Source organism: Pristiophorus japonicus, chromosome 27, assembly GCF_044704955.1.
Source record: "Pristiophorus japonicus isolate sPriJap1 chromosome 27, sPriJap1.hap1, whole genome shotgun sequence".
NCBI classification, from domain to species: Eukaryota; Metazoa; Chordata; class Chondrichthyes; family Pristiophoridae; genus Pristiophorus; species Pristiophorus japonicus.
In genome coordinates this window covers 9,872,181-9,890,780 of record NC_092003.1, presented here as the reverse complement: position 1 = coordinate 9,890,780, position 18,600 = coordinate 9,872,181, and the positions used below count along the sequence as shown (strand labels likewise).

At 54.5% G+C, this 18,600-nt stretch overlaps 1 protein-coding gene across 1 annotated transcript in view; it reads left to right on the top strand.

Moving 5' to 3' along the window:
• The window catches only part of vps51 (VPS51 subunit of GARP complex), a 34,815-nt gene extending 17,464 nt beyond the window's left edge, over positions 1–17,351 (top strand). The window contains exons 7-10 of the mRNA XM_070868257.1: positions 223–441; positions 10,899–11,020; positions 12,681–12,768; positions 16,082–17,351. Of these exons, the coding sequence (XP_070724358.1) occupies positions 223–441; positions 10,899–11,020; positions 12,681–12,768; positions 16,082–16,342 (690 nt within the window). The 3' untranslated portion in view covers positions 16,343–17,351. The remainder of the gene's footprint in view (positions 1–222; positions 442–10,898; positions 11,021–12,680; positions 12,769–16,081) is intronic.
• Positions 17,352–18,600: the final 1,249 nt, after the last annotated feature.

Genomic DNA, 18,600 nt, shown 5'->3' with positions numbered 1-18,600 from the left:
TGCTGTACCTGCCCTGGGAGTGTTTGATGGGACAGTGTAGAGGGAGCTTTACTCTGTACCTAACCCCGTGCTGTACCTGCCGTGGGACTGGGTGCATTCCATCCCTTACCTTGATGAGCACCAAGTTCACAGTGAGGATACACACAGTGCCTGGACATGGTGTGAGATTGTCTGTATAGTGCTGATTAGAGCCCGTTGTTTTATCCTCCCCCCGTTCCCCAGGACCATTCCCCAGTGACCTTGGTAACCGTGCTATGTGCCGATGCCCGAGAGGCCGCCCAGAAGCTGCTGAACCACTATGTCAAGGTTCAGGGCCTCAATGTGTCTCAGATGTTGCGGAAGAGCGTGGAGACGCGGGACTGGATCAATACCATCGAGCCACGCAACGTTCGCGCTGTGATGAAGAGAGTGGTGGAGGACATCACCTCCATTGACGTGCAGGTAAGGAGGCAGCAGCATCACAACAATGGTCGATGAACTGAGGGAGAAGGAACTGGCGGCAAGGGTTAGAGGGGAGTTAAATGTAATCTAGTGTAAAGTAGCTTTCTGTAGCGGGTGTCTAGTCCATCACCAATCACTGCGGAAAGAACACCAGCCAGTGAATGCTGACTAGACTCCTGGACTAGTTTCGATCGGCTAGGCGGGTCAGAGAGGAATTTCCCAGTTTTTTTTTTCCCCCTCCCAAATTGGCCTGGGTTTTAATCTGTTTTTGCCTCTCCCAAGAGATCATTTAGGACCGAGATGAGGAGAAACTTCTTCACTCAGAGAGTGGTGAACCTGTGGAATTCTCTACCACAGAAAGTTGTCGAGGCCAGTTCGTTGGATATGTTCAAAAGGGAGTTAGGCCCTTATGGCTAAAGGGATCACGGGGTATGGAGAGAAAGCAGGAAAGGGGTACTGAAGTTGCATGATCAGCCATGATCTTATTGAATGGTGGTGCAGGCTCGAAGGGCCGAATGGCCTACTCCTGCACCTATTTTCTATGTCTCTATGTATCGCATGGTTTCGGGTGGGGTGGAGTGTATATGTTGTGATACACTAGTTGGCCTGGAAATCTCAGGTCCATGCGGAGTGTGTACGGACTCGGGAAGGTGTCGCAAAAGCCGGCTTTCAGTGCACAATACACATGCGATGAAAACCGGATTTTCCGACCTGGAGCTCGACAGATCCTCCGCATCTCGGGAGCCAGGACATTCGCATGGGCAAGATTGTGGATTTACCCATATCTTGCCCAGCAAATGTCCTCAAAATTCTTGCACTTGTAAGAGTTTAAAAACTTACAAAAATATAATTAAATTCAATTTAAAAAACACACTTTATTTTTTTAAAACCCTGCCCACTACATTAAATTTATTTTAAACCAATAATTTAAAAAACTTTTAAAACTGAATTTTTTTTTCCTCTAAGATATTTATTAACTTTAATTTCAATTAATTTTAATGATGTGAGGTGTGTTTTTAATTTTTAATTTGGTGTTCGTGTGTTTGGGTTTTATTCTCCTCAATTAATAGCGATGAAAACTCGTAGAAATGGAGTTCCCATTGCTATTAATGAGAAAGTTGTGGAATACTGCACCTGATTGGTTGAGCAGTCACACGTGACTGCAGCGTCTCCGTGGAAATCTGAAGAACGGGAGCGCGCTTCACATCGCGGGAAGAGAAGGCCTCCCCACGGTCCCCCGGGACAACCAGGTACTTGCGTAGAAATTTTTCAGGTTGGAGGCGTTCGTCCGTGGGAAGCCTCCGACCACAAATTCAGCGCCAAGGTATCGCAATGGTGTTGGACAGGCTCGAAAGATCAGATGGTCTTTACCTGTCCGTCATTGTTCGTAATGCTAGGTGCTTCTGACCTGGAGCCTTGAACTTACAATTCTTTGCAAGCAATTGAACTCTGAATGACCCTAGCTCCAACAATTAGATACCCGCACTCCAAGGGTTCAGTTACGAGGAGAGATTACACAAACTAGGGTCTTATTTCCGATAATTTAGACGGTTAAGGGGCGATCAGATCGAAGTTTTCATGATATTGAGGGGAACAGAGAGGGTAGATAGACAGAAACTATTGCCGCTGGTTGGGGAGTCTAGGACGAGGGGCACAGTCTAAAGATTAGAGCCAGACCTTTCAGGAGTGAAGTTGGGAAACATTTCTACACACAAAGGGTGGGAGAGGTTTGGAACTCTCTTCCGCAAATGGCAATCGATGCTGGGTCAATTGTTAATTGTAAATTGGAGATTGATGGCTTTCTGTTAACCCCAAGGTATTTAGGGACATAGAAACATAGAAACATAGAAAATAGGTGCAGGAGTAGGCCATTCGGCCCTTCTAGCCTGCACCGCCATTCAATGAGTTCATGGCTGAACATTCAACTTCAGTACCCCATTCCTGCTTTCTCGCCATACCCCTTGATCCCCCTAGCAGTAAGGACCTCATCTAACTCCTTTTTGAATATATTTAGTGAATTGGCCTCAACAACTTTCTGTGGTAGAGAATTCCACAGGTTCACCACTCTCTGGGTGAAGAAGTTCCTCCGCATCTCGGTCCTAAATGGCTTACCCCTTATCCTTAGACTGTGACCCCTGGTTCTGGACTTCCCCAACATTGGGAACATTCTTCCTGCATCTAACCTGTCTAACCCCGTCAGAATTTTATATGTTTCTATGAGGTCCCCTCTCATTCTTCTGAACTCCAGTGAATACAAGCCCAGTTGATCCAGTCTTTCTTGATAGGTCAGTCCCGCCATCCCGGGAATCAGTCTGGTGAACCTTCGCTGCACTCCCTCAATAGCAAGAATGTCCTTCCTCAGGTTAGGAGACCAAAACTGTACACAATACTCCAGGTGTGGCCTCACCAATGCCCTGTACAATTGTAGCAACACCTCCCTGCCCCTGTACTCAAATCCCCTTGCTATGAAGGCCAACATGCCATTTGCTTTCTTAACCGCCTGCTGCACCTGCATGCCAACCTTCAATGACTGATGTACCATGACACCCAGGTCTCTTTGCACCTCCTCTTTTCCTAATCTGTCACCATTCAGATAATAGTCTGTCTCTCTGTTTTTACCACCAAAGTGGATAACCTCACATTTATCCACATTATACTTCATCTGCCATGCATTTGCCCACTCACCTAACCTATCCAAGTCGCTCTGCAGCCTCACAGCATCCTCCTCGCAGCTCACACTGCCACCCAACTTAGTGTCATCCGCAAATTTGGAGATACTACATTTAATCCCCTCATCTAAATCATTAATGTAAAGTGTAAACAGCTGGGGCCCCAGCACAGAACCTTGCGGTACCCCACTAGTCACTGCCTGCCATTCTGAAAAGTACCCATTTACTCCTACTCTTTGCTTCCTGTCTGACAACCAGTTCTCAATCCATGTCAGTACACTACCCCCAATCCCATGTGCTCTAACTTTGCACATCAATCTCTTGTGTGGGACCTTGTCGAACGCCTTCTGAAAGTCCAAATATACCACATCAACTGGTTCTCCCTTATCCACTCTACTGGAAACATCCTCAAAAAATTCCAGAAGATTTGTCAAGCATGATTTCCCTTTCACAAATCCATGCTGACTTGGACCTATCATGTCACCTCTTTCCAAATGCACTGCTATGACATCCTTAATAATTGATTCCATCATTTTACCCACTACCGATGTCAGGCTGACCGGTCTATAATTCCCTGTTTTCTCTCTCCCTCCTTTTTTAAAAAGTGGGGTTACATTGGCTACCCTCCACTCCATAGGAACTGATCCAGAGTCAATGGAATGTTGGAAAATGACTGTCAACGCATCCACTATTTCCAAGGCCACCTCCTTAAGTACTCTGGGATGCAGTCCATCAGGCCCTGGGGATTTATCGGCCTTCAATCCCATCAATTTCCCCAACACAATTTCCCGGCTAATAAGGATTTCCCTCAGTTCCTCCTCCTTACTAGACCCCCCGACCCCTTTTATAACCGGAAGGTTGTTCGTGTCCTCCTTCGTGAATACCGAACCAAAGTACTTGTTCAATTGGTCCGCCATTTCTTTGTTCCCCGTTATGACTTCCCCTGATTCTGACTGCAGGGGACCTACATTTGTCTTTACTAACCTTTTTCTCTTTACATATCTATAGAAACTTTTGCAATCCGTCTTAATGTTCCCTGCAAGCTTCTTCTCATACTCCATTTTCCCTGCCCTAATCAAACCCTTTGTCCTCCTCTGCTGAGTTCTAAATTTCTCCCAGTCCCCAGGTTCGCTGCTATTTCTGGCCAATTTGTATGCCACTTCCTTGGCTTTAATACTATCCCTGATTTCCCTTGATAGCCACGGTTGAGCCACCTTCCCTTTTTTATTTCTATGCCAGACAGGAATGTACAATTGTTGTAGTTCATCCATGCGGTCTCTAAATGTCTGCCATTGCCCATCCACAGTCAACCCCTTAAGTATCATTCGCCAATCCATCTCAGCCAATTCACGCCTCATACCTTCAAAGTTAGCCTTCTTTAAGTTCTGGACCATGGTCTCTGAATTAACTGTTTCATTCTCCATCCTAATGCAGAATTCCACCATATTATGGTCACTCTTCCCCAAGGGGCCTCGCACAACGAGATTGCTAATTAATCCTTTCTCATTACATAACACCCAGTCTAAGATGGCCTCCCCCCTAGTTGGTTCCTCGACATATTGGTCTAAAAAACCATCCCTTATGCACTCCAGAAAATCCTCCTCCACCGTATTGCTTCCAGTTTGGTTAGCCCAATCTATGTGCATATTAAAGTCACCCATTATAACTGCTGCACCTTTATTGCACGCACCCCTAATTTCCTGTTTGATGCCCTCCCCAACATCACTACTACTGTTTGGAGGTCTGTACACAACTCCCACTAACGTTTTTTGCCCTTTGGTGTTCTGCAGCTCTACCCATATAGATTCCACATCATCCAAGCTAATGTCCTTCCTAACTATTGCCTTAATCTCCTCCTTAACCAGCAATGCTACCCCACCTCCTTTTCCTTTTATTCTATCCTTCCTGAATGTTGAATACCCCTGGATGTTGAGTTCCCAGCCCTGCTCATCCTGGAGCCACGTCTCCGTAATCCCAATCACATCATATTTGTTAACATCTATTTGCACAGTTAATTCATCCACCTTATTGCGCATACTCCTTGCATTAAGACACAAAGCCTTTAGGCTTGTTTTTTTAACACCCTCTGTCCTTTTAGAATTTTGCTGTACAATGGCCCTTTTTGTTCTTTGCCTTGGGTTTCTCTGCCCTCCACTTTTCCTCATCTCCTTTCTGTCTTTTGTTTTTGCCTCCTTTTTGTTTCCCTCTATCTCCCTGCATTGGTTCCCATCCCCCTGCCATATTAGTTTAACTCCTCCCCAGCAGCACGAGCAAACACTCCCCCGAGGACATTGGTTCCGATTCTGCCCAGGTGCAGACCGTCCGGATTGTACTGGTCCCACCTCCCCCAGAACCGGTTCCAATGCCCCAGGAATTTGAATCCCTCCCTGCTGCACCATTGCTCAAGCCACGTATTCATGGGCCAAAGGCGGGGAGATGGAGTTAGTCAATGATCAGCCGCGATCTCATTGAATGGCGGAGCAGGCTCGAGGGGCCGAATAGCCGACTCCTGCTCCTCTGTAGAGATTGTGCTAATGGGCTGTCGGTGATTGCGGCTGGAAGGGGTTCACTCGCAAATAACCGGTGAGGATACGATTGGGCGCAAACCCTTGTGGTCAAATAGCCCGGCCAAACCCCTCTGCCTCTGCTCACAGAGGAGCAGTGCCCATCAGAAGATGACTGGCCCCTGTGGAATTGTCACCCAGCAAGTCTTCACGAGAGGAAAGAAGAATTTGACAACGATTTCTTTTGAAAGAGTTTGGATGAAAGGCTCGCCCCAATGGATTGGCTGAGTCTTAAGGACCAGGTATATAGAATGTACAGCTCAGAAACAGGTCATTGGGCCCCACCGCTCCGTGCCGGGGTTTATGCTCCACACCAGCCCCCTCTCATCCCTCTCCATCTCACTCTGTCACCATATCCTTCTATTCCCTTCTCCCTCATGTGTTTATCCAGCTTCCCCTTAAATGCCCAGGTTCCGGTTTTGATCTACAACAACCTGTGTTTATATAGTGCCTTTAACATACTGAAATGTCCCAAGGCGCTTCACAGAAGTGTTATGCGATAATAATTTGACACCAAGCCACATAAGTATAAATTAGCACAGGGTCAAAGAGGCAGGTTTTAAGGAGCGTCTTGAAGGAGGAGAGAGGTAGAGAGGTAGAGAGGTTTAGGGAGGGAGTTCCAGAGCTTCGGGCCCAGGCAACAGAAGGCACGGCCACCGATGGTGGAGCGATTATAATCAGGGATGCTCAGGAGGGCAGAATTAGAGGAGCGCAGAGATCTCGGGGGGGTTGTGGGGCTGGAGGAGATTACAGAGATAGAGAGGGGCGAGGGCCATGGAGGGATTTGAAAACAAGGATGAGGATTTTGAAATCGAGGCGTTGCTTAACCGGGAGCCAATGTAGGTCAGTAAGCACCGGGGGTGATGGGTGAGTGGGACTGGGTGCGAGTTAGGACACGGGGCAGCGAACACAGGGGGTGATGGGTGAGCGGGACTGGGTGCGAGTTAGGACACGGGGCAGCGAACACAGGGGGTGATGGGTGAGCGGGACTGGGTGCGAGTTAGGACACGGGGGCAGCGAGCACAGGGGGTGATGGGTGAGCGGGACTCGGTGCGAGTTAGGACACGGGGCAGCGAGCGCAAGGGGTGATGGGTGAGTGGGACTCGGTGCGAGTTAGGACACGGGGCAGCGAGCACAGGGGGTGATGGGTGAGCGGGACTGGGTGCGAGTTAGGACACGGGGCAGCGAGCACAGGGGGTGATGGGTGAGTGGGACTCGGTTCGAGTTAGGACACGGGGCAGCGAACACGGGGTGATGGGTGAGTGGGACTCGGTTCGAGTTAGGACACGGGGCAGCGAACACGGGGTGATGGGTGAACGGGACTCGGTGCGAGTTAGGACACGGGGTAGCAAGCACAGGGGGTGATGGGTGAGCGGGACTCGGTGCGAGTTAGGACACGGGGGCAGCGAGCACAGGGGGTGATGGGTGAGCGGGACTCGGTGCGAGTTAGGACACGGGGCAGCGAACACGGGGTGATGGGTGAACGGGACACGGGGCAGCGAACACTGGGTGATGGGTGAGCGGGACTCGGTGCGAGTTAGGACACGGGGGCAGCGAGCACAGGGGGTGATGGGTGAGCGGGACTCGGTGCGAGTTAGGACACGGGGTCAGCGAGCACAGGGGGCGATGGGTGAGCGGGACTCGGTGCGAGTTAGGACACGGGGCAGCAGAGCTTTGGATCAGCTCTGGTTTACGTAGGGTACAATGTGGGAGGCCAGCCAGGAGTGCATTGGAATAGTCAAATCTAGAGGTAAAAAAGGCATGGATGAGGGTTTCAGCAGCGGATGAGCTGAGGCAGGGGCGGAGACGGATCCAGTATCAGTGCTGAATCATTTGAGCTGGGGGCGGAGTAGGAACGTTGCATTTGATCCCTTTTCCTCAAATCGGGGCGGAGAGAATCAGCCCGGGCTCCTGCTCCCGATCACTGCCCAGTGACCCCCTGGGTTAGGGAGAGGGGGGAGAATCAGCCAGGGTTCCTGCTCCCGATCACTGCCCAGTGGCCCCTGGGTTAGGGAGAGGGGAGAATCAGCCAGGGTTCCTGCTCCCGATCACTGCCCAGTGACCCCTGGGTTAGGGAGAGGGGGGAGAATCAGCCAGGGTTCCTGCTCCCGATCACTGCCCAGTGACCCCCTGGGTTAGGGAGAGGGGGAGAATCAGCCAGGGTTCCTGCTCCCGATCACTGCCCAGTGACCCCCTGGGTTAGGGAGAGGGGGAGAATCAGCCAGGGTTCCTGCTCCCGATCACTGCCCAGTGACCCCCTGGGTTAGGGAGAGAGTGAGAATCAGCCAGAGTTCCTGCTCCCGATCACTGCCCAGTGACCCCCTGGGTTAGGGAGAGGGGGAGAATCAGCCAGGGTTCCTGCTCCCGATCACTGCCCAGTGACCCCTGGGTTAGGGAGAGGGGAGAATCAGCCAGGGTTCCTGCTCCCGATCACTGCCCAGTGACCCCCTGGGTTAGGGAGAGAGGGGAGAATCAGCCAGGGTTCCTGCTCCCGATCACTGCCCAGTGACCCCCTGGGTTAGGGAGAGGGGAGAATCAGCCAGGGTTCCTGCTCCCTATCACTGCCCAGTGACCCCCTGGGTTAGGGAGAGAGTGAGAATCAGCCAGGGTTCCTGCTCCCGATCACTGCCCAGTGACCCCCTGGGTTAGGGAGAGGGGGGAATCAGCCAGGGTTCCTGCTCCCGATCACTGCCCAGTGACCCCCTGGGTTAGGGAGAGGGGAGAATCAGCCAGGGTTCCTGCTCCCGATCACTGCCCAGTGACCCCCTGGGTTAGGGAGAGAGGGAGAATCAGCCAGGGTTCCTGTCCCCGATCACTGCCCAGTGACCCCTGGATTAGGGAGAGAGTGAGAATCAGCCAGGGTTCCTGCCCCCGATCACTGCCCAGTGACCCCTGGGTTAGGGAGAGGGGAGAATCAGCCAGGGTTCCTGCTCCCGATCACTGCCCAGTGACCCCCTGGGTTAGGGAGAGAGGGGAGAATCAGCCAGGGTTCCTGCTCCCGATCACTGCCCAGTGACCCCCTGGGTTAGGGAGAGGGGAGAATCAGCCAGGGTTCCTGCTCCCTATCACTGCCCAGTGACCCCCTGGGTTAGGGAGAGAGTGAGAATCAGCCAGGGTTCCTGCTCCCGATCACTGCCCAGTGACCCCCTGGGTTAGGGAGAGGGGGGAATCAGCCAGGGTTCCTGCTCCCGATCACTGCCCAGTGACCCCCTGGGTTAGGGAGAGGGGAGAATCAGCCAGGGTTCCTGCTCCCGATCACTGCCCAGTGACCCCCTGGGTTAGGGAGAGAGGGAGAATCAGCCAGGGTTCCTGTCCCCGATCACTGCCCAGTGACCCCTGGATTAGGGAGAGAGTGAGAATCAGCCAGGGTTCCTGCCCCCGATCACTGCCCAGTGACCCCCTGGGTTAGGGAGAGAGGGGGGAATCAGCCAGGGTTCCTGCTCCCGATCACTGCCCAGTGACCCCTGGGTTAGGGAAAGGGGGAGAATCAGCCAGGGTTCCTGCTCCCGATCACTGCCCAGTGCCCCTGGGTTAGGGAGAGAGGAGAATCAGCCAGGGTTCCTGCTCCCGATCACTGCCCAGTGACCCCTGGGTTAGGGAGAGAGGAGAATCAGCCAGGGTTCCTGCTCCCGATCACTGCCCAGTGACTCCTGGGTTAGGGAGAGAGGAGAATCAGCCAGGGTTCCTGCTCCCGATCACTGCCCAGTGACCCCCTGGGTTAGGGAGAGTGGAGAATCAGCCAGGGTTCCTGCTCCCGATCACTGCCCAGTGACCCCCTGGGTTAGGGAAAGAGTGAGAATCAGCCAGGGTTCCTGCTCCCGATCACTGCCCAGTGACCCCCTGGGTTAGGGAGAGAGGGGAGAATCAGCCAGGGTTCCTGCTCCCGATCACTGCCCAGTGACCCCCTGGGTTAGGGAGAGGGGAGAATCAGCCAGGGTTCCTGCTCCCAATCACTGCCCAGTGACCCCTGGGTTAGGGAGAGGGGGGAATCAGCCAGGGTTCCTGCTCCCGATCACTGCCCAGTGACCCCCTGGGTTAGGGAGAGAGGGAGAATCAGCCAGGGTTCCTGCTCCCGATCACTGCCCAGTGACCCCTGGGTTAGGGAGAGGGGGGAATCAGGCTGGGTTCCTGCTCCCGATCACTGCCCAGTGACCCCCTGGGTTAGGGAGAGGGGGGAATCAGCCAGGGTTCCTGCTCCCGATCACTGCCCAGTGACCCCCTGGGTTAGGGAGAGAGGGAGAATCAGCCAGGGTTCCTGCTCCCGATCACTGCCCAGTGACCCCCTGGGTTAGGGAGAGAGGGAGAATCAGCCAGGGTTCCTGTCCCCGATCACTGCCCAGTGACCCCTGGATTAGGGAGAGAGTGAGAATCAGCCAGGGTTCCTGCCCCCGATCACTGCCCAGTGACCCCCTGGGTTAGGGAGAGAGGGGGGAATCAGCCAGGGTTCCTGCTCCCGATCACTGCCCAGTGACCCCTGGGTTAGGGAAAGGGGGAGAATCAGCCAGGGTTCCTGCTCCCGATCACTGCCCAGTGACCCCTGGGTTAGGGAGAGAGGAGAATCAGCCAGGGTTCCTGCTCCCGATCACTGCCCAGTGACCCCTGGGTTAGGGAGAGAGGAGAATCAGCCAGGGTTCCTGCTCCCGATCACTGCCCAGTGACCCCCTGGGTTAGGGAGAGGGGAGAATCAGCCAGGGTTCCTGCTCCCGATCACTGCCCAGTGACCCCTGGGTTAGGGAGAGAGTGAGAATCAGCCAGGGTTCCTGCTCCCGATCACTGCCCAGTGACCCCTGGGTTAGGGAGAGGGGAGAATCAGCCAGGGTTCCTGCTCCTGATCACTGCCCAGTGATCGCCTGTTGAAGTTGGGCAGACTTCAGGCCAGAAAAGAATTGAACTTGTCCGTAATGCTTCTTCACCCCACGTTCGATATGCCTGAAAGCAGGGGATTGCACGTGGGCCATGGGTACTTGTGTGAGGTACCAGGGAGGTTGTGGAACCATATCCCACCAGGAATCTGCTCCTTCCGGGAGGGGGAAAGGCAGCTACAGGCTCGAAGCGCGAGAAGGATCGACAAACAGGACCCGAGAAGGGTTTTAACAAGCTCGCCTGGCCAGGGGCCGTGTAGATGGCCCTGGGCGATTATAGATTTGAAGGGGGAGGCAGCGAGTGACGTGTCTGGCCCCAGGCACAGCCTCCGATGATGCTCCTTTGCCTCTGCCCTGCCTAGGTCGGCCTGCTGTATGAGGAAGGTGTGCGGAAGGCACACAGCAGCGATTCGAGCAAGAGGACCTTCTCCGTCTACAGCAGCTCGCGTCAGCAGGCACGCTACGCTCCCAGCTACACCCCCAGGTAACTGTGAGGGGCTGTCAGTGGCGGGGAGGGAAGGGGGGAGCTTAGAGACATCATCGTAGCAACAAACCCACGCCGGCCGGCCCCGGTCACACTCCCCAGAATTTGCTCGGGTCGAAACGCTTGTCTGAGACTTCGTCCCACCGCACGGTGTCACTAATCGCTTGTTCTGCGTCCCCTTCGCCAGCTGAATAGCCCCCCCCCCCCCCCGGAGATCTGGTAAATTGCGCATCCGTCACACAGCCCGCCTGATTTTCTGCCCCTTCATTTTAGTGAGCGATGGGTGCGGGGGGTGGACTGTAATGGGGGATGGGTGTGGGGACGTACTGCAACGGGGGATGGGTGTGGGGGACGGACTGTAATGGGGGATGGGTGTGGGGACGTACTCCAACGGGGGATGGGTGTGGGGGGGCGGACTGTAATGGGGATGGGTGTGGGGCATGGAATGTAACGGGGGATGGGTGTGGGAGACGGACTGTAATGGGGATAGGTGTGGGGGATGGACTGTAACGGGGGGATGGATGTGGGAGACGGACTGTAATGGGGATAGGTGTGGGGGACGGACTGTAACGGGGGATGGGTGTGGGGCATGGACTGTAACGGGATGGGTGTGGGGCATGGACTGTAACAGGGGATGGGTGTGGGGCATGGACTGTAACGGGGGATGGGTGTGGGGCATGGACTGTAATGGGGGATGGGTGTGGGGCATGGACTGTAACAGGGGATGGGTGTGGGGCATGGACTGTAACGGGGGATGGGTGTGGGGCATGGACTGTAATGGGGATAGGTGTGGGGGATGGACTGTAACGGGGGATGGGTGTGGGGCATGGACTGTAACGGGATGGGTGTGGGGCATGGACTGTAACGGGGGATGGGTGTGGGAGACAGACTGTAACGGGGGATGGGTGTGGGGAACGGACTGTAACGGGGGATGGGTGTGGGGGACGGACTGTAACGGGGGATGGGTGGGGCATGGACTGTAACGGGGGATGGGTGTGGGGCATGGACTGTAATGGGGGATGGGGATGGGGTTGGGGTTGGGGTCGGACTGTAACGGGGGATGGGTGTGGGGGACTGTAACGGGGCTCTGTTATTTGCATTGTCTGTGTCAATCCAATCCCCAGCCAAACTTTGGAGGCTGTCGACGGCCCCGAGTGCAAATGGCGTTGAGGTTCAGATCAGCGATGAGCTGATTTAATGGCGGAACAGGTTCGAGGGGCCGAATGGCCTCCTGTACCAATGCCCACTAATCCGGGGGGGTGGTCCCTGTGTTCTGCCTGATACTGGAGGTTCCACTCTACTAGCTCAACATGGAACCTGTGATTTAAAAAAACCCAGAAAATGCTGGTAATCTCGGCCTGGCCCGCTGGGATTTCCTGTATTTTCTCTCTTCATTCCAGCTTCCAGCATCTGCAGTTTTTAGCTTTTGTGGAACCTGTGATACCGGCTGCCTCCTACCCGGCACAGAGGGATCACAGTACTGACTTGAGATCTCCCCGTGTCAGAGAACCTTGCCGCACAGGAGGAGGCCGTTCGACCTGTCGTCCCTGTGAAAGAGCGCTCCCCATTTAGCGGATTCGTTCCCGCCATTTGTATCTTGTCTTGTGTTGCTGGCTAATTCAAAAACCGTTCAGACGATATTAACCCTTTGCCGCCGCAGTGCGCCCATGGACACCAATCTCCTGAGCAACATCCAGAAGCTGTTCTCCGAGAGGATAGACATCTTCAGCCCCGTGGAGTTCAATAAGGTGAGCGGGGCCCACGGGCCATCGGTGCGACAATACTCCTCCGTTCAAACACACCACCTCCTGTCTGCCGTCGTTCTCCCCTGTCTGCTGTGACGCTCAGCGCCGCGATGTCCAGCAGTCCGAAGGCTCGACTCCAACACCCCTTCCCCCGTCTCCCATCGGGTTCCTCCCACCTCTTGTCGCTCGCTCGCCCTCATTGCCGCCGAAACCCTCAGCATGGCCTTCGATGCCTCGAGCCACGGTTTCTGCAGTGCTTGGCTCCCTCCAATCTCCCGCCCCCCCCCCCCAACCCCCCGCTACCAACTCCATTCCCCAGACACCCTCTTCCCAACTCCTGTATTGAGTCTGAGGCTGTTCGCAACCTCGGTGTCATACGTGACCCTGAAATGAGCTTCCGACCACATATACGCAGCATAACTAAGACCACCTATTTCCCCCTCCGTAACATCACCCGTCTCCGCCCCTGCCTCAGCTCATCCGCTGCTGAAACACTCATCCGCGCCTTTATTACCTCTGGACTTGACCATTCCAACGCACTCCTGGCTGGCCTCCCACATTCTACCCTACGTAAACTAGAGGCGATCCAAAACTCGGCTGCCCCGTGTCCTAACTCGCACCGGGTCCCGCTCACCCATCACCCGCTGTGCTCGCTGCCCCGTGTCCTAACTCGCACCGAGTCCCGCTCACCCATCACCCCCTGTGCTCGTTGCCCCGTGTCCTAACTCGCACCGAGTCCCGCTCACCCATCACCCCCTGTGCTCGCTGCCCCGTGTCCTAACTCGCACCGAGTCCCGCTCACCCATCGCCCCCTGTGCTCACTAACCCGTGTCCTAACTCGCCCCGAGTCCCGCTCACCCATCACCCCTTGTGCTCGCTGCCCCGTGTCCTAACTCGCACCGAGTCCCACTCACCCATCACCCCCTGTGCTCACTGCCCCGTGTCCTAACTCGCACCGAGTCCCGCTCACCCATCACCCCCTGTGCTCACTGCCCCGTGTCCTAACTCGCACCGAGTCCCGCTCACCCATCACCCCCTGTGCTCACTGCCCCGTGTTCTAACGCGCACCGAGTCCCGCTCACCCATCACCCCCTGTGCTCACTGACCTACACTGACTGTGCTCCCGGTTAAACAACGCCTCGATTTCAAAATTCTCATCCTTGTTTACAAAACCCTCCATGGCCCTTGCCCCCTCCCTATCTCTGTAATCCCCTCCAGCCCTACAACCCGCCGAGATCTCTGCGCTCCTCTAATTCTGCCCTCCTGAGCATCCCTGATTATAATCGCTCCACCATTGGTGGCCGTGCCTTCTGTTGCCTGGGCCCCAAGCTCTGGAACTCCCTCCCTAAACCTCCAAGCCTCTCTTTCCTCCTTCAAGACACTCCTTAAAACCTCCCTCTCTGACCAAGCTTCTGGTCACCTGTCCTCATATCTCCTTGTGTGGCTCGGTGTCAAATATTGTTTGATAATCGCTCCTGTGAAGCGCCTTGGGCTGTTTTACTACGTTAGCGGTGCTATAGAATTACAAGTTGTGGTACTTATTCCATTGGCAGATCCTATTTAACACCAGTTTCACGCCTCCTGTGTCAGCCGTGGCTCAGTGGGCAGCACCCTCGTCTCTTGAGTCAGAAGGTTGTGGGTTCAAGTCCCACTCCAGGAACCTGAACACACAAATCTAGGCTGGCACTCCAGTGTAGTACTGAGGGAGTGTCGGAGGGGCGGGACTGAGGGAGCGCCGCACTGTCGGAGGGGCGGGACTGAGGGAGCGCCGCACTGTCGGAGGGACAGAAAAGGGGAGGTGCAACGAGATCTGGGTGTCATGGTACATCAGTCATTGAAGGTTGGCATGCAGGTACAGCAGGCGGTTAAGAAAGCAAATGGCATGTTGGCCTTCATAGCAAGGGGATTTGAGTACAGGGGCAGGGAGGTGTTGCTACAGTTGTACAGGGCCTTGGTGAGGCCACACCTGGAGTATTGTGTACAGTTTTGGTCTCCTAACTTGAGGAAGGACATTCTTGCTATTGAGGGAGTGCAGCGAAGATTCACCAGACTGATTCCCGGGATGGTGGGACTGACCTATCAAGAAAGACTGGATCAACTGGGCTTGTATTCACTGGAGTTCAGAAGAATGAGAGGGGACCTCATAGAAACTGACGGGTTTAAACAGGTTAGATGCAGGAAGAATGTTCCCAATGTTGGGGAAGTCCAGAACCAGGGGTCACAGTCTAAGGATAAGAGGTAAGCCATTTAGGACCGAGATGAGGAGAAACTTCTTCACCCAGAGAGTGGTGAACCTGTGGAATTCTCTACCACAGAAAGTAGTTGAGGCCAATTCACTAAATATATTCAAAAGGGAGTTAGATGAAGTCCTTACTACTCGGGGGATCAAGGGGTATGGCGAGAAAGCAGGAATGGGGTATTGAAGTTGCATGTTCAGCCATGAACTCATTGAAGGCGGTGCAGGCTAGAAGGGCTGAATGGTCTACTCCTGCACCTATTTTCTATGTTTCTATGAGGGAGCACCACACTGTCGGAGGGGCAGTACTGAGGGGGTGCCGCACTGTCGGAGGGGCAGTACTGAGGGAGCGCCGCACTGTCGGAGGGGCAGTACTGAGGGAGCACCGCAATGTCGGAGGGACGGTACTGAGGGAGCGCCGCACTGTCGGAGGGGCAGTACTGAGGGAGCGCCGCACTGTCGGAGGGACAGTACTGAGGGAGTGCCGCATTGTCGGAGGGGGCAGTACTGAGGGAGCGCCGCACTGTCGGAGGGGCAGTACTGAGGGAGTGCCGCACTGTCGGAGGTGCAATACTGAGGGAGCGCCGCGCTACCGGAGGGGCAGTACTGAGGGAGCGCCACACTGACGGAGGGACAGTACTGAGGGAGCGCCGCACTGTCGGAGGGGCAGTACTGAGGGAGCGCCACACTGACGGAGGGACAGTACTGAGGGAGCGCCGCACTGTCGGAGGGGCAGTACTGAGGGAGCGCCGCACTGCCGGAGGTGCTGTCTTGAATCGAGGCCCCATCTGCTCTCAGGTGGATGTAAAAGATCCCATGGCCCTATTACGAAGAAGAGCAGGGGAGTTCTCCCCGGTGTCCTGGGGACCAATATTTATCTCTCAATCAACATCAATGAAACAGATGATCTGGGTCATTATCACATTGCTGTGTGTGGGAGCTTGCTGTGCGCAAATTGGCTGCCGCGTTGCCCACATTACAACAGTGACCCCACTTCAAAAAGTGCTTAATTGGCTGAGACGTCCGGTGGCCGTGAAAGGTGCTATATAAATGCAAGTCTCTCTTTCCCTCTCTGGGCAGGTCTCGGTGCTGACGGGGATCATTAAGATCAGCCTGAAGACGTTCCTGGAGTGCGTGCGCCTGCGATCGTTCGGCCGCTATGGGCTGCAGCAGATCCAGGTGGATTGCCAGTACCTGCAGCTCTACCTCTGGCGCTTTGTGTCCGACGAGAACCTCGTGCACTTCCTGCTGGACGAGATCGTCGGCAGCACCGCCCACCGCTGCCTGGACCCCGTCACCATGGAGCAGAGCGTCATCGAGGTCATCTGTGAGAGGGGCTAACTGGCCAGGGGCCGGGGTGAGGGCGGGGGGGGAGCGGAGAGAGAGGGCGTTGGGGAGGAAAGGTCGCACGTTCCTGGCACGTGGAGCGTTTGAAATCTTTCACTGCGGGTATCGGTGTGAAGCACTTTGGGGCAGAGGGGGAGGGTGATTCGGGCTGCGCCACAATTTGGACAATCCATTCACTGTTCACCCGCTCCCTCCGCAGGTAAGAGCTAGCAGGAGTCGGCCATTCGGCCCCTCGAGCCTGCTCCGCCATTCAATGAGATCGCGGCTGATCTTCGACCTCAACTCCACTTTCCCGCCCGATCTCTCGATTCCCTTAGTGACCAGAAATCTTATCGATCCCAGCCTTGAATATACTCAGAGACTGAGCCTCCACAGCCCTCTGGGACAGAGAATTCCAAAGATTCACCACCCTCTGAGTGAAGAAATTCCTCCTCATCTCAGTCCTAAATGGCCGGCCCCTTATCCTGAGACTGTGTGACCCCTGGTTCTAGACTCCCCAGCCCGGGGGGGGGAAACACCCTCCCTGCATCTACCCTGACAATCCCCTGTAAGAATTGTGTGTGTTTCAATAAGATCACCTCTCATCTTCTAAACTCCAGAGAGTAGAGGCCCAATCTACTCAGTCTCTCGTCATGGGACAATCCCCCTCATCCCAGGAATCAACGTTTTGTGCCTATAAGGAGTCCTTAAGACCCGTATTTCTATTAGCCGGCACCCTGCTTTAGTTCCTGAGCCAGTAATCGGCCTCCTCGCCTGTCCGCCCTGCCTCCTCGCCTTGTGCATCTCATTCCAGTGACAAATGGCCTCAGCCTCCGTGGCCTCGGGAGCTCGTGTGTATATTTTGAACGTATGCTGACAGCTCCGTTGTAACTTACTGTGACTCCAGCACCTTGTAAATATAACTTCACATTGTGCGTGTTAAATTTCTGCATATTGTGGGAAAATAAAGCAGCATTAAGTCACGATTCGCGGAGTCATTCGAAATAAAACCTATGCCTTCCAAGCTGTGTTTATTGTGGATTTTTAAGTGTGCAGCCTGAATGATGACCCACGATCTATCCTCCTTGGGGTGGGCGAGGAGGGGAGGGGATAATCTGGTCTCGAGGTTCAAGTGAAAAGAAAGAACACACATTTATATAGCAACTTTCACAACCTTGGGTCGCCTTGAAGTGCTTTACAGCCAGTGAAGCACTTTTTGATGTGTAGTCACTGTTGTAATGTGGCAACCAATTTGCGCACAGCAAGCTCCCACAAACAGCAATGTGATAATGACCAGATCATCTGTTTTACTAATGTTGGTTGGGGCATTAACATTGGTCCCAGGACACCGGGGTGAACTCCTCTGCTCTTCTATTGAAATAGTGCCCTGGGATCTTTATGCCCACCTGCAAGGGCAGATGGCAGCTCAGTTAAACGTCTCAACCGAAAGACGTCACCTCTGACAGTGCGGCGCTCCCTCGGTACCGCCCCTCCGACAGCGCGGCGCTCCCTCGGTACCGCCCCTCCGACAGTGCGGTACTCCTTCGGTACTGCACTGGGAGTGTGCTGATGTCCCTGGAGTGGGACTCGAACCCACAGTCTTCTGACTCCGAGGCGATGGTGCTACCCACTGAGCCACGGCTGCAGTTCCAAGGCTGGGACCGAATGGCCTGTTTCTGTGCCGTATATCCTGCGTACGCACATACAGCAATAAGGGTGGGGGTCACGGGGTCTGGATGGACAGCTGCAGATGAGATAAGAGTTTGGGGCGAAGTTAGTAACCAGCTCAGAGGGGAGAGCAGGAGTGTAAAATTAGAAAGGAAGTAATGAGAGAAAGGTTATGTAATAAATTAGTCTCAATTGTCAAAGCAGCTATCTCGATACCATGTTGTGTTGAGCATCCACAACCAGCCCAATATCCCCAGCACTGACCACACTTGATCAGCTCCGCTGGGCAGGCCACACTGTGCGCTTGTCCCACACAAGACTCCCAAAGCAAGCGCTCTACTTGGAACTCCTTCACGGCAAACGAGCCAAAGGTGGGCAGAGGAAACGTTACAGGGACCCCCTCAAAGCCTCCCTGATAAAATGGGACATCCCCACCAACACCTGGGAGTCCCTGGCCAAAGACCAGTCCGCCCTAAGTGGAGGAAGTGCATCCGGGAGGGCGCTGAGCACCTCGAATCTCGTTGACGAGAGCGTGCAGAAACCAAGCGCAGGCAGCGGAAGGAGCGTGCGGCAAACCAGTCCCACCCTCCCCTCAACCACTGTCT